At 52.8% G+C, this 12,424-nt stretch overlaps 1 protein-coding gene across 7 annotated transcripts in view; it reads left to right on the top strand.

Annotated features, from left to right (window-relative positions):
* NECTIN1 (nectin cell adhesion molecule 1) overlaps nucleotides 1-12,424 on the top strand; it is a 171,108-nt gene that overhangs the window by 72,811 nt on the left and 85,873 nt on the right. For all 7 annotated transcript variants that reach the window (XM_077306980.1, XM_077306977.1, XM_077306981.1 and 4 more), the window contains exons 2-4: nucleotides 8,029-8,382; nucleotides 10,222-10,524; nucleotides 11,452-11,569. In XM_077306980.1, coding sequence (XP_077163095.1) covers nucleotides 8,029-8,382; nucleotides 10,222-10,524; nucleotides 11,452-11,569 — 775 coding nt within the window. The remainder of the gene's footprint in view (nucleotides 1-8,028; nucleotides 8,383-10,221; nucleotides 10,525-11,451; nucleotides 11,570-12,424) is intronic.

Below are 12,424 nucleotides of genomic sequence, written 5' to 3'. Positions count from 1 at the left end.
GCTTGTCAGTGGAAGGGGGGGGGGGGCTGCCATAATTGCTGTGGGTAAAATCATTCCATATCTTGGAGGGCAGGGTGTTAATTGCCCCCTAATCCGATCTGGAGCCCCACACATATTTTTTGTAAACGCTTTGGGTGGAAGCTTAATTTCCGGGGTGGTGGTTGCATTCTTCTGCTCTCTCTCTCTCTCTAGCTCGCTCTTTTTTTCCCCCCACCCTGCGGACTCCTTCCCAGGTGGAATGTGCTGTTTGCAAAAAGGGGGCCTGCAAGAGCTTGACTCGGGCCTGCCGCAAGCCGGCTTGGCGGGGCTGAGCTGCTTGCGGGGCCCTTGTTCCTGCAGCTGGATGGCTCCCTCCTTCGACCGCCCCGGGCTGGGCCGGCCTGGGCCTCGTTCGCTGCTCAGGGCTGGAGGCGGGGCAAGAGCCGAAATGGCCCGTCCCCTTCAGGCCCGGCCTTCGGCTTTTGTTCTTTCCAAAAGCTCTTTTAAAAACACTGAGAAGAGCTGGAGGCTTCTGGAAGCAGCGTGCAACTTTCTGCCCAGCAGCTTCGCAAAATTTGAGTCCGCCCTCCCAAGCAGCCATGTTATCTAGAGCAGGGGTAGTCAACCTGTGGTCTGCCAGATGTCCATGGACTACAATTCCCATGAGCCCCGGCCAGCATTCGCTGGCCGGGGCTCATGGGAATTGTAGTCCATGGACATCTGGAGGACCACAGGCTGACTACCTCTGATCTAGAGGTTCCAGCCCAGAGTCAGGCACTTCTGCTCATCTCTTGGCTCGGAATCCTATGAGTTGCCATAAAGAGACCGGCTTAATGGCACTTTCTCCTGCCAATAAAAGTGAGCGGGCTGGAAAATATCCTCGAATGCATCTGCAAGGCTGGGCTGGGCTGAGCTGGCCCCGTCTCTGGTCCCGCAGGATACGAGAGCCTCTCTGTGGCCCTTTAGAGCAAGGGGCTGAGGGCCTTCCTGCCTCCCTGGCAGGGATTCCCGGGACAGGGGCCGCTTCAGCCTGGCAGAACTCCGTCTCCCCAAAGCCCGGGAGAGCGCGGAAACATGAAGCGCGGGGAGGCCGTTCTCGGGCCCGCTGGTACGTGACTGGCTCTGCTAGCTGGCAAGCCCCCACACGCTCGGGGAGCTATAAACACTGGAGCCAGGATGCTTGGCAAACGCACACTCACCTTTGGCAGGTGTGGGCAGGGCCGGAGACGGAGCTCACTCCTCGCCAAGGTGGAGGGGGCGGAGCGGCGGCAGGCTGGAGGCGTTCGCTGGGTCGGCTCTCGGGAAATCCCGCTGCCGTGCTGCGGCTGGGCTTCTGGCAGGGACGTGTTCTGCCCCTGGAAGGCCTCCGTGCCCCGTGGCCAGCTCTGTGTGAAGTCTGCGTCGAACCCATTTCAAGTCCACGCCCCAGACGCCCAAATTCTGCCATCTGTAGACGTTCAGTAAATGCATACAGTTGTGGGACTTCTCTCCTTTCAGAGTGTTTCTGTGGCAGACGTTTCTGCATTCCTTTGCATGCTTTTTTCCCGGATTTCCTAACTCCTGGAAGAGACCAGGAATACTGAATTTCTGCTTCCTGGCTCCAGGAATTGTCATTCTGCAAGTCCCCTGGATTTTGCTAGCAGTGAGGTCTAGGGGTTATCATGCTGAGATGCCTGGATTCGAACCCCCACTTTGCTGTGAAGCTCTTTGGGTGAGCTTGGAGGGCAGTCACTTTCTCCCTCCCTTCCTACCTCACAGGGTTGTTGTGAAGGAGAGGAGAGGCCCTTCTGCTCAATTTAAGGGGAGAGGATAGAATAAAAAGAACGTCCCAGGATGCCAGCAGGCAGACATTGCTCGGCAGCACAGAAAAATGTGAAGAATGTGGTTTTGAGAACAGAAGCTGAATATTTGGACAACTCCGTATTGTGTCAAGGGCATCCTTGGGGATGTAGAAATCTCTGGATAATAGCCACAGTGTTTGTGGGAGGAGGGATACAAGGTCCTTTGCAGCTCCTTCCCCTCCAAGACCAAAATAAACTATGAAAATAGGCAAAAATATGTAAGTTTCGCCACTGCATGACTCACAGAACTGCTCTTTTCTTGGCGTGGAATTTGGGTTTCGGCACAGGGTTGCTGGGTTTTCTTCTCCCCATGTTGTGTGATGGTTAATTGCGACTACTTTGCAAAGTGACCTTGCAGTGGTTCTCCTTTCTGGTACCCTGCCTGTCAAACTAGCCCCAGGGGATAAGTCCACATGGCACCGAGCCATTAAGGCAGGGGTAGTCAAACTGCGGCCCTCCAGATGTCCATGGACTACAATTCCCAGGAGCCCCTGCCAGCGAATGCTGGCAGGGGCTCATGGGAATTGTAGTCCATGGACATCTGGAGGGCCGCAGTTTGACTACCCCTGCATTAAGGTGTGCAGGCATGAGGGCTGCACGTTTCTCCAACGCGAGAGTCAACCACTGCAGCTCTTCTTGGTGTAAAAGTCAGCACAGGTTTGAAATTTCCCCCCTGCATTCCAGCTTCTTTGATTGACGGCCAGATGAAGCTGCTTTGTAATGCGAGGTTCTGGCGATCCTCATTGGTACCCTTGCTTGGGACCTGGAATATCCACCAAAATGGCACCGAGGGGTTGAAATGAGTGGATGAGTGGCACATGGGTCTGATGGTCAGGGTGAGTTGGGGGCGTGCATGTCAAAGGGACCCTGTCCCAGGAGCCTCACTTCCGCCGGTGCCACCCTCTGCCCAACCCCTCCCTTCCTCACTTCTGCAATGCCAGGAGCTCTGTGCCCGATGCCTGCCTGTGGCTGCAGGGGGCCTGCTCTATGACCAAGGCAGAAGCTGCTAGTTCAGCAAGCAGGCAGCTGCTCTGGTGGAAGCGCTGCACCAGATGCCATGAGCGTGCTGTAAAAGTTTTGCTGGGCTTGCATCTTGAGATCAGGTGTGCAGAGACGTGGGGTGGTGGTCGTGGCAGCTGCAGGGGGTACCTCTGGAAACGGAGTGAGGCGAGGTCATTGAGGAGGTTCGAAGCAGGGGAGTGTGTGCAAGCTTTTGCTTGGAAGGGTGCATGCGTTGCTGTGCAGGTGTCACATTTGTGCACATATGCTTACTGCTCTATACGTGGTGTAGGACAGCTGATGTTGTGCAGTGGCTGGAAGAAGGGGCTACAGCTTGGGAGGTCTGTGTTCAAATCTCATTAGGAAGCATTAGACAATCCCTGGAAACAGGAGGTGTGAACATCTGCTTGGCATGCAGAAGGCCCCAAGTTCAATCCCCATCGTCTCCAGCTAAATGGGTCAGATAGTAGGTGATGTGAAGGACCTCCAACTGAGACCTGGAGAGCTTCTGCTGCTCTGAGTGGACAATCCTGACTTTGCCCCAAGAGTCCAGTTGGCTCCCCCGCTGTTTGCTTTTCTAGCTCTTGACCCAACAAGCTGTTCTCTCAGGTTGCAACCACTGACCCCCTTTGCCTTTTCATTATTTATGTCTCTATCTGTTCCTTGATCCTGAGGAAACTGCAAAGATCACACGTAGCAGCTTCACAACCAGGACAGTGCTGCAAACTTGGCTTTGCCCTCCAAGGGGTGCTCAATAGAGAGACCCAACTTCAGAGAACATAGGAGAAGCCATGTTGGATCAGACCAGTGGTCCATCCAGTCCAACGCTCTGTGTCATGCAGCGGCCAAAACCCAGGGGCCATCAGTGGGTCCACCAGCAGGACCAGAAATCCGTAAACACTCCCACTGTGTCCCACCCAAGCACCAAGAGCCCCACTGCCCAGGCATAAGAACGTAAGAGAAGCCATGTTGGAACTGGTCATTGGCCCATACCATTCAACACTCTGTATCACATGGTGGCCTAAAGCCAGGTGCTTCAGGAGACCCACCAGCCTGGCCAGAACCCCAGCAAGCCTCCCATTGCTGCTTCCCAAATACCAAGAAGACCGAGCATCCCTCATTCACTGGAATGACTCACTCTGCGTCATGTGCCCTCAGTCCAAGCGAGAAAGGCGGTCTACGAACAGTATACATGACTCAGTCAGTTGATACCCATGTTTCCTGTTCTAGCGCGTGGAACCCAAAACGTGCCCCCTCCCACAGACCTCACAGTGGAGCCCATGTGGGTTTCCTATCACTGTGATCGCATGACAGCCAACCCCAAATTGTGTTGCATGCTGTGAATGTGCTCTCACAACCGTGCAAGTATGGGTGGCTCCCACCCTGGATCCCAGGCCCATCACTAGACTGAGTAGACCAGGGGTAGTCAAACAGTGGCCCTCCAGATGTCCATGGACTACTATTCCCATGAGCGCCTGCCAGCATTCGCTGGCAGGCGCTCATGGGGATTGTAGTCCATGGACATCTGGAGGGCCGCAGTTTGACTACCCCTGGAGCAGACGTTGAGATGCTTTCTCAAACAGCCATGACCATCTACAGGTCGGTGTACATGGAAGGGACTCCTCCACAGATGCTGTCGTAGAAGGCAGCTACTTGGGAAACAAGGCAGAGAGAGAAAGAAGGGGGGAAGGGGGGTGGTCCTCTGAGCGGATCCGAGCGCGGTTGCCGTTGCCTGCCTGTATTTCCTGATGACAACTTGTCGATGCGGAGCTGCCGCCTGCCTGCCTGCCTCCCTGCCTGCCTGCCTGCCTGCCTGCCTGCCTGCCTCCTTCCCCTAGGCCTTTGTTCTCTTTTTTCGCTGGGTGCCTCCTTTCCTTATTCTGTCCGTCCTTCCGCATCTCCCCACGTTTCTCGTTTCTGGGAAGACCTGCTTTTCCAGTTCTCGACTTTGCCTTCCTTTCTCTCGCTCCCACCCCGTTCTGTTTTAAATATAAATACCAGCTGTATAATTATTGGAGTGTTATCTCGAAACACGCAGATTAGGGGAGAGAGGCTGCAGTAGCGATTCTTTCGGGGCTTTTTCTTTTCTTTCTTTTTTTTTAAGGCTGAATTGAAATGTTGATTATCTTGCAAGAGGCTTATCCCCCTTGGCAAAAAAGAAGAACATCACCTGAGATGTTATAATAATGACAATAATTTCTGAACATCTTCGGCTCGGGCATCCAGGCCCTTTCATCTACACAGCCTGACGACAACAAAAGCTCCAGTTTTGGAGCTGGTGGGGCCTCCCAGAGTTAAATTTTGGGGGCATTTGCATACAGCTTGCTCCATTTGGACCTCATACCACAAACTACTCAGTTCTGCAGCTGCCGCTAATTCTGCACGTTCAAATGCATTTGCCAGACGATTGGATTGTTTTGCATCCTATCATTTTGCCCGTTCCTAGTTGCTTCTCTGCATGGCCTATTCCGCTTAGGTAGGGCTGCCAACCTCTCAAGGGGCAGCTGGAGATCTCCCAGTATTACAACTGATCTCCAAGAGATAGAGATCAGCTCCCCTGGAGAAAATGCCCCCTTTGGAAGATAGACCCTGTGCCATTGCCCCCCCCCACTGAAGCCCCTCCTCTCCCAGCCCCACCCTCCTCTGGCTCCACCCTCAAAACCTCCAGGTGTTTCACAACCTGAAACTTGCTGCCTTAATTCCGCTCCTTCTCCCCATAGGAAAGAGCAACCGAGTTGGGAGTGGGGGGAGAGGGTTGCTGCAGGAAATTTCTCTCAAGGGGTGGCAGGTTACAGTGGATGAGGGAGAGGGTTAGAATAATAGAATCGAGTTGGAAGGGACTTCCTGAGTCATCTAGTCCAACCCCCTGCACTGTGCAGGACACTCACCCGTTAGGGTTGTGAGTGTCCTGCCTAGTGCAGGGGTTGGACTAGATGACTCAGGAGGCCCCTTCCAATTCCAGGATTCTATGATTCTCAGGGACTCCTTTGGCTTCTGAGATCAGCCAGGAGTTTGCAGATGAATCTTTGCGGCCAGCAGGACTGGAAACTTGGGGTGGGGTTGAAATCTCCACAACACTGATGTATTTGTTTATTCACTCATGCGTTCACCCCTTCCCCTTCCCCTTCCCCCCAGTTTCCTTCAAGAGCTCCAAGCAGGAGATGTGACTCTCCCTCCCTTGGACGGGCCTGATGCCAGACCCCACCCCTCTGCCATTAAACAGCTGCCCAGGCAGGGGGAGGGGGCTTACCCTCAAAACAACGTTTCAGTGACATGGCTACATCACTTCCAATGGGACCTTGGGCCAGTCGCAGTCCTGTTAGAGCAGTTTCTCTCAGAGCTCTCTCAGCCCGACCTACCTCAGAGGGTGTGTGTTGCTGGGAGAGGAAGGGAAGGCGATTGGAAGCCGCTTTGAGACTCCTTCAAATAGTTTTTTTTTTAAGGACTATAAAAAAACAGCTCTTTCTTCTTCTTGTGAATAGAGTAGGGGGGGGGGAGCTTTTCCTTTCCCATTATTGTTGTTTTGTAACCTAAGCAAAAAAATCCCCAACCCACATCTGACCAGTTCCCACATCTATGCTCTGGGGTGCATTGCCGCAGCCTGCTGGGTTTCTTCAAACTCTCTGGCTTCCAGCAGTCAGTTTGCACCGGCAGGTTCACCATCCTTTGACAATTACAGAACCGAGTGGCTTTTTGCTCCTGCAAATGATGGCCTCACCCCCTCCTCTCCCCTGTCATCCCAGTGGAGCTAGCTCACCCATTCAACTCTGCAGCCTAACAGCAGCGCGTATAGAAATAATCCTCTTCCCCTTCCTTTCTTCTCCCATTCTGTTGCTCTGCCCGGCATTCTCTTCTTCCTGAATTCCAGTTTCAATGGGGAGAGGCATGCAAAAAGGGTTTCTTTTCTCCTCCGTGATCGTGCAGTTGTATCCGGTCCTTATCGTACCATGTTTTGCTGCTGCAACAATGCGCTGCAGCACAGGGGTAGAACATGGCACGAGAAAAGGTTGGTGCAACGATACGCATCAAAAGAGCATTTTTGCAATCTCAGTGCCCTTGTACATATGGTCCCAGGATGCCTCCCCACCCCAGTATTTTATCACGGCATGCATGGGCATCAGTAACGTCAAAGTCCACAGAGAAACATGAAAGCAGTCAAAACTACAATGACCACTATGTATGCGCCAGTGATCTGTACGGTATTTGGAAAATGAGGGGGGGGGCGAGGGGGAACAGAACAGTGGGGAATTCTGAACACAATGGTTCCACCGCAGAAAGAACTAATTCAGGAGTCAAAATTGGTCTTTCTTCTGCATGTATTTATGTTTTTATGATGTGTTTGTGAACTGTCATGAGCCGGCAAATGCTGAGAACAGCAGTATAGAAATATAATTAATGAAATAAATAAGTATAATACAATAAATGTGATCGCCTCCACAGCATATGTGATGAGTTATTAATCAGGACACTGCAAGGAAGGTGCAGCTGTCTCTAACCAGAGTCTCCATCAGCCTTTCTTAATCTTTTTTACTGTTGAGAAAATCCCGGAAATATTCTTCAGGCTTTGAGAAACCCCAGAAGTGGCTCGACTGTACAGAATGTGGTTGGGGAGCGGAGCTGTGGACACGCCCACCTCGGGCCCCTCCCCTTCCCTCCTACTACAGGCCATTTTGGAAGGAGGGGCAGATTGACATGAACATATATGGTCGTATCCTATAAATGTTTATCATTTTTTTAAAATTAAAATCAACTCCAACCCTGCAAGCTAATAAGTTCTGGAGAGATCGGCATTTGCTGGCAGGGGCTCATGGGAATTGTACTCCATGGGCATCTGGAGGGCCACAGTTTGACTACCCCCTGCTTTATAAGGTCACCATAAGTCAGCAGTGCCTTGACGACCCACAGCACACAGACTACAGGTGTTTGCAGCCTACCTTCGTGGACCTGTTTGCAAGGCTGGTTTCCACCATTCAAAGCAGCCATAATGCTGGGGGAGGGAAAGCCCCCTCCGGTCGCCATTTGTCCTCAATGTGTGGATCTGCAGGGCCGCAATGAGTTTGGCTTGCGGGAAGCTGCCACTGCCAAGCGGCAAGCAGGGAGAATTAATAGGACGCTCAGTGCAGTGGGGTTCCGGCAAGAAGAGCCTTCTCCCATTGCTAAATTGCCTCTTCTTTTCTCTCTCCCCTTTCCCCTCCCGTTCGTCCTGCAGGTCTCTGGGCTCAGACGGTGCTTGTCAACGACACGGTCTCGGGTTTCATCGGGACCGACGTGATCCTGCACTGCAGCTTCACCAACCCCAACCCCAACAATGTGAAAATCACGCAGGTCACGTGGCAGAAGGCCACCAACGGCTCCAAGCAGAACGTGGCCATCTTCAACCCCAACATGGGGGTCTCCATCTTGGCCCCCTACAAAGAGCGGGTGCTCTTCCAGAACCCCTCCACCAAGGACGGGACCATTCACCTCCTGGGCCTGGAGATGGATGACGAGGGGGTCTACATCTGCGAATTTGCGACTTTCCCCAGCGGCAACCGGGAGAATCAGCTCAACCTCACCGTGTTGGGTAAGCGGTTCTGGGTGACTGTTGGGGTCCCATTTGGGGAAGGCTTCGGTTCTGCTTCTCTTGGGAGGTAGCTTTGTTGGTGTTTGGCAAGTGAGAAGGAACCAGGGTTTCTGTTGGGACAGGCCAAAGCCAGGGGTCCATGGTGCCATAGAGGCCATCTAGTCCAACCCCCTGCTCAATGCAGGATCAGCCTCCAACATCCAGGTTAAGTAGCTGTCCAGCCACTGCTTGAAGACTTGAGTAAGGGAGAGTTCACCACTTCCTTAGGCAGTCGATTCCACTGCTGAACTATTCTGACTGAACAGCTTTTCCCCCTGATATCAAGCCAGGGGTCTTCAGAACACACGTAAGGGATCTTTTGTACCAGGAATCATGGGAATTATTTGGAGAATTCCTGCAGTGTGGCAGGAAGCCCCTTGACCCTCCTGATCCCAAAGACAAAGAAAAAATCCTTTTTCAGAACCTGCAGGAACTCCCTCCGTTAAACATGTGGCTATTTGCCTACTTGTAACTGGGTAATCAGTCCCATAGACCAGGGGTAATCAACCTGTGGTCCTCCAGATGTTCATAAACTACAATTCCCAGGAGCCCCTGCCAGCGTTTGCTGGCAGGGGCTGATGGGAATTGTAGTTCATGAACATCTGGAGGACCACAGGTTGACTACCCCTGCCATAGACGGTACCTAGAATGAGGTATCTTGGGTGAATGGCACTCTGATTTCACTCCTCTTCGGTCTCTGTGTCATCACAGTTCGGTCGGCAGCGCCGGCCCTTTTCCCAGGGGTGTGGCAAAGCTTCGGAAACGACGCACCACTTTGGCTTTCTCTGAGAGCAGCGTTTTTTGGGGAGGAAGAAGGTGCAAGCTCAGGGCCCGCCTCCAGATCCGTCTTCTTCCCAGTGGGTTGGATCCAGGTGGATTTTTCCACAGGGGCAAAGAGTTCCGCCCGGGAGGATGGTTTTCCCGCCTCACTCTTTCCGTGGCAGCACCTAATGCCCCGCAAAATCCTGTTCCTCGGGAGAAGGGGACCCCAGGAACAGGATCGGGGGCACTTCAGTCTGCCATGAAATGACAGAAGTTAGAAGATTGTATCCAAATGGCAGAAGTTCCTGAGCTCACAGAAGGGTGTCGTCTGGATCCGAGCCTCCCTTTCCTGGTGGAAGAGCTTATTGGTATCGAGGGGCAGGGGGTAGAGAGCTGATAATGGAAAGGTGTCAGTGGCCACAAGTGGAAGGGAATGTGATTGTTGGCAGCAAAGGAGAGGAATTGAATGAATTTTGGCACAAAATGTCTACTTGTCATGTGGCGTGGTAGAACTGTTTGCATCTTCCCACGCATTTGCCCGAGGGGATAATTTTAAAGAAAGCGTATGTCAACACCCATGAAGTTTCCTCATGCTGAGTCAGACTGTTGGTCTGTCAAGGTCAGTATTGTCCGCTCAGACTGGCAGCCGCTCTCCACGGTCTGAGTTGGAGTTCTTCCACCTCACCTGTTCCCTGGTCGTCCTAACAGAAGAGACCAGGGGTTCTTCCGCTCGAGAAGTAAAGGCTCTTCCACTTAGCCGCCCCAGAACACACAAAGCTGCCTTAGGCTGAAACTAGCCATTGGGGCATCTAGGTTAGTATTGTCTGCCTGTGGCGGGCGGTGATGTCACTTCCTGGGGTATGGCCGAGAGGCATGGCCAGCTGACATCACTTCCAGGGATCCTTGAATTCTGAGAACGTATTGCAAGGGCTAGGGACCCGGCTCCAGAGGAGAGGGAAGACTCGTATCATTTGACAGTTAAACCAGAGAGTTTCCCTTTCTTACAAAGATGTTCTTCTCTTATGGTCGTCTTCTCAGCCAAGCCTACCAACCGGATGGAGACCACCGTCAGCCCCCTCGTTGCCCGGGCCGGCGTGATGGAGAAGGTCTTGGTGGCCACTTGCATCTCCTCCAACGGGAAGCCCCCCAGCACGGTGACCTGGGAGACCAAGCTGAAAGGGGAGGCCGAGTTCCAGGAGATCCGCCACAGCAACGGCACCGTCACGGTGGTCAGCCGGTACCGCCTGCTGCCCAGCCGGGAGGCCCATCGGCAGCCCCTGACATGTGTGGTGAACTACCAGCTGGATCGTTTCACCGACAGCGTGACCCTCAATGTGCTGTGTAAGTGGGGGGCATGGGGAAGACCCTGTTGGGATTGATCGTCTGTCTGTCTGTCTGTCTGTCTATCTCTGTCTGTCTGTCTGTCTGTCTATCTATATACCGCCTTCCCTGGAGGCTCAGGTTTAGATTAAATGATTAAATGATGCATGGGGCGGAGGCAGGCAAAAAGCAGACCTTTACTCACTGGATACATTATCATCTATCTGCGGTTGGAGGCGGTACCAATGGCCCAGGGAGCTGGATAAATGAGGGACATCAGAAGAGCCCTGCTGGATCAGGCCTGTGGGTCAGTTAATGAGGGGGGAGAACAAGGGCAGGCTTGGGCTCCACACCTTTGTGTGGGCCTTCCAGGGCATTTATATCTTGGCTTCATTCCTACTGAGCCTTTCCCTCCAGTGGGTAACCAAAGTGGGCTACATAATTTTCATCTTCTCCACTGCTTCCTTAAACTAACCCGGTGAGGTAGATTAGGTTGCGAGACCATGACTGGCCCCAGGTCAGCCAGCAAACTTCCATGGAAGAATGGGGATCAAACCCATGTTCCTCAGATCCTAATCTGATGCTCTAACCATTACACCTTGCTGTCTGTCTAGGGGAGGGGATTCTCTGGCCCCTGTGCCCAGCTTGTGGGCCTCTCAGGGCATCTGTTTGGCCGTGGCAGGGAACAGGATGCTGGCATAGATGGACCACTGGGCAGAATGCAGCAGGGCTTTCCCGAGGGACCAAGGCAGTCCAGACTGAATAGCAATGGTCCAGCTTTCTCAGTCCACCTCTCTTCCACTCTTTTCCTTCACCCCCTCTGCACTTGCTTGGGCCGGTTGCCTTCTCCTTTTTCTCCACAACCTGCCTGTTGGACTTCCTTCCTGCTCTGGTCCCCCCCTTCCCCGCCCCTCATGACGCTCTCCCATCCTGCCTTTCCTCTTGCAGATGAGCCGGAAGTGAAGATCGATGGTTTCGATGGTAACTGGTACCTCAACCGGAAAGACGTCAAGCTGACGTGCATCTCAGATGCCAACCCTCCAGCCACCCAGTACCAGTGGAGGCTGTAAGTCCCTGCGCATGTCACATTGCCTGCAGCTGCAGGTTGCCTGTAGTCTTGGTTGAAAAACCACCCTTGAATGGGAAGGGAAGGGAAGGGAAGGGAAGGGAAGGGAGGCTCAATTTGTTTGTGGTGTCTGAAATAGCCCCCAACTCTTGGGTGACTAAGAACTGGTTCTTGTAACTTGGGACTGGATCAAACCACTGTGTGTGCTGAATGTCCCATGGACAGTCTCTTATAGTTAAAAAGTCTTGTTGGTAGAAAGTGCTGTCAGGTTGCCGATGATTTATGGTGCCCCTGTGGAGTTTTTAAGGCAAGAGATGAACAGGGGTGGTTTGCTGTTGTCCTCCTCTGCATAGCGATCCTGCACTTACTTGGTGTCCCTCCATTCAAGTACTAACCTGGGCTGGCTGTGCTTAGATTCCAAGATCTAAAGAGATTAGATCAGCCTGGGTCATCCAGGACAAGGCAAGAGATGTTCAGAGGTAGTCTGCCATTGCCTGCCTCTGCATTTGCTTCAGTGGTGGTCTCCCATCCAAGTCCTAACCAGGGTCATCCCTACTTAGCACCTCATATCTGAGAAGATCAGGCTAGCCTGAGCTATCCAGGTCAAGCAACCAACAGAGGGGGTTTGCCGTGGCCCACCTCTGCATTATGACCGTAGACTTCCTTAACAGGCCTCCCATTCACATGCTAATGAGGGCCAACCCTGCTTAGCTTCTGAGATCCAACAAGATAAGGCTAGCCTCAGCTTTCTTGGCCCATCTGGGTAGACAGTTTTGAACCATGTTAGTCTGTCTGGAGCAGCAGAAAAGAGCAAGAATCCAGTAGCCACTTAAAGACTAACAAAATGTGTTGCAA

The sequence above is a fragment of the Paroedura picta genome, chromosome 12 (genome assembly GCF_049243985.1).
Source record: "Paroedura picta isolate Pp20150507F chromosome 12, Ppicta_v3.0, whole genome shotgun sequence".
Classification (NCBI taxonomy): Eukaryota; Metazoa; Chordata; class Lepidosauria; order Squamata; family Gekkonidae; genus Paroedura; species Paroedura picta.
The sequence above is the reverse complement of the archived record's forward strand: the minus strand, read 5'-3'. Positions and strand labels throughout refer to the sequence as shown.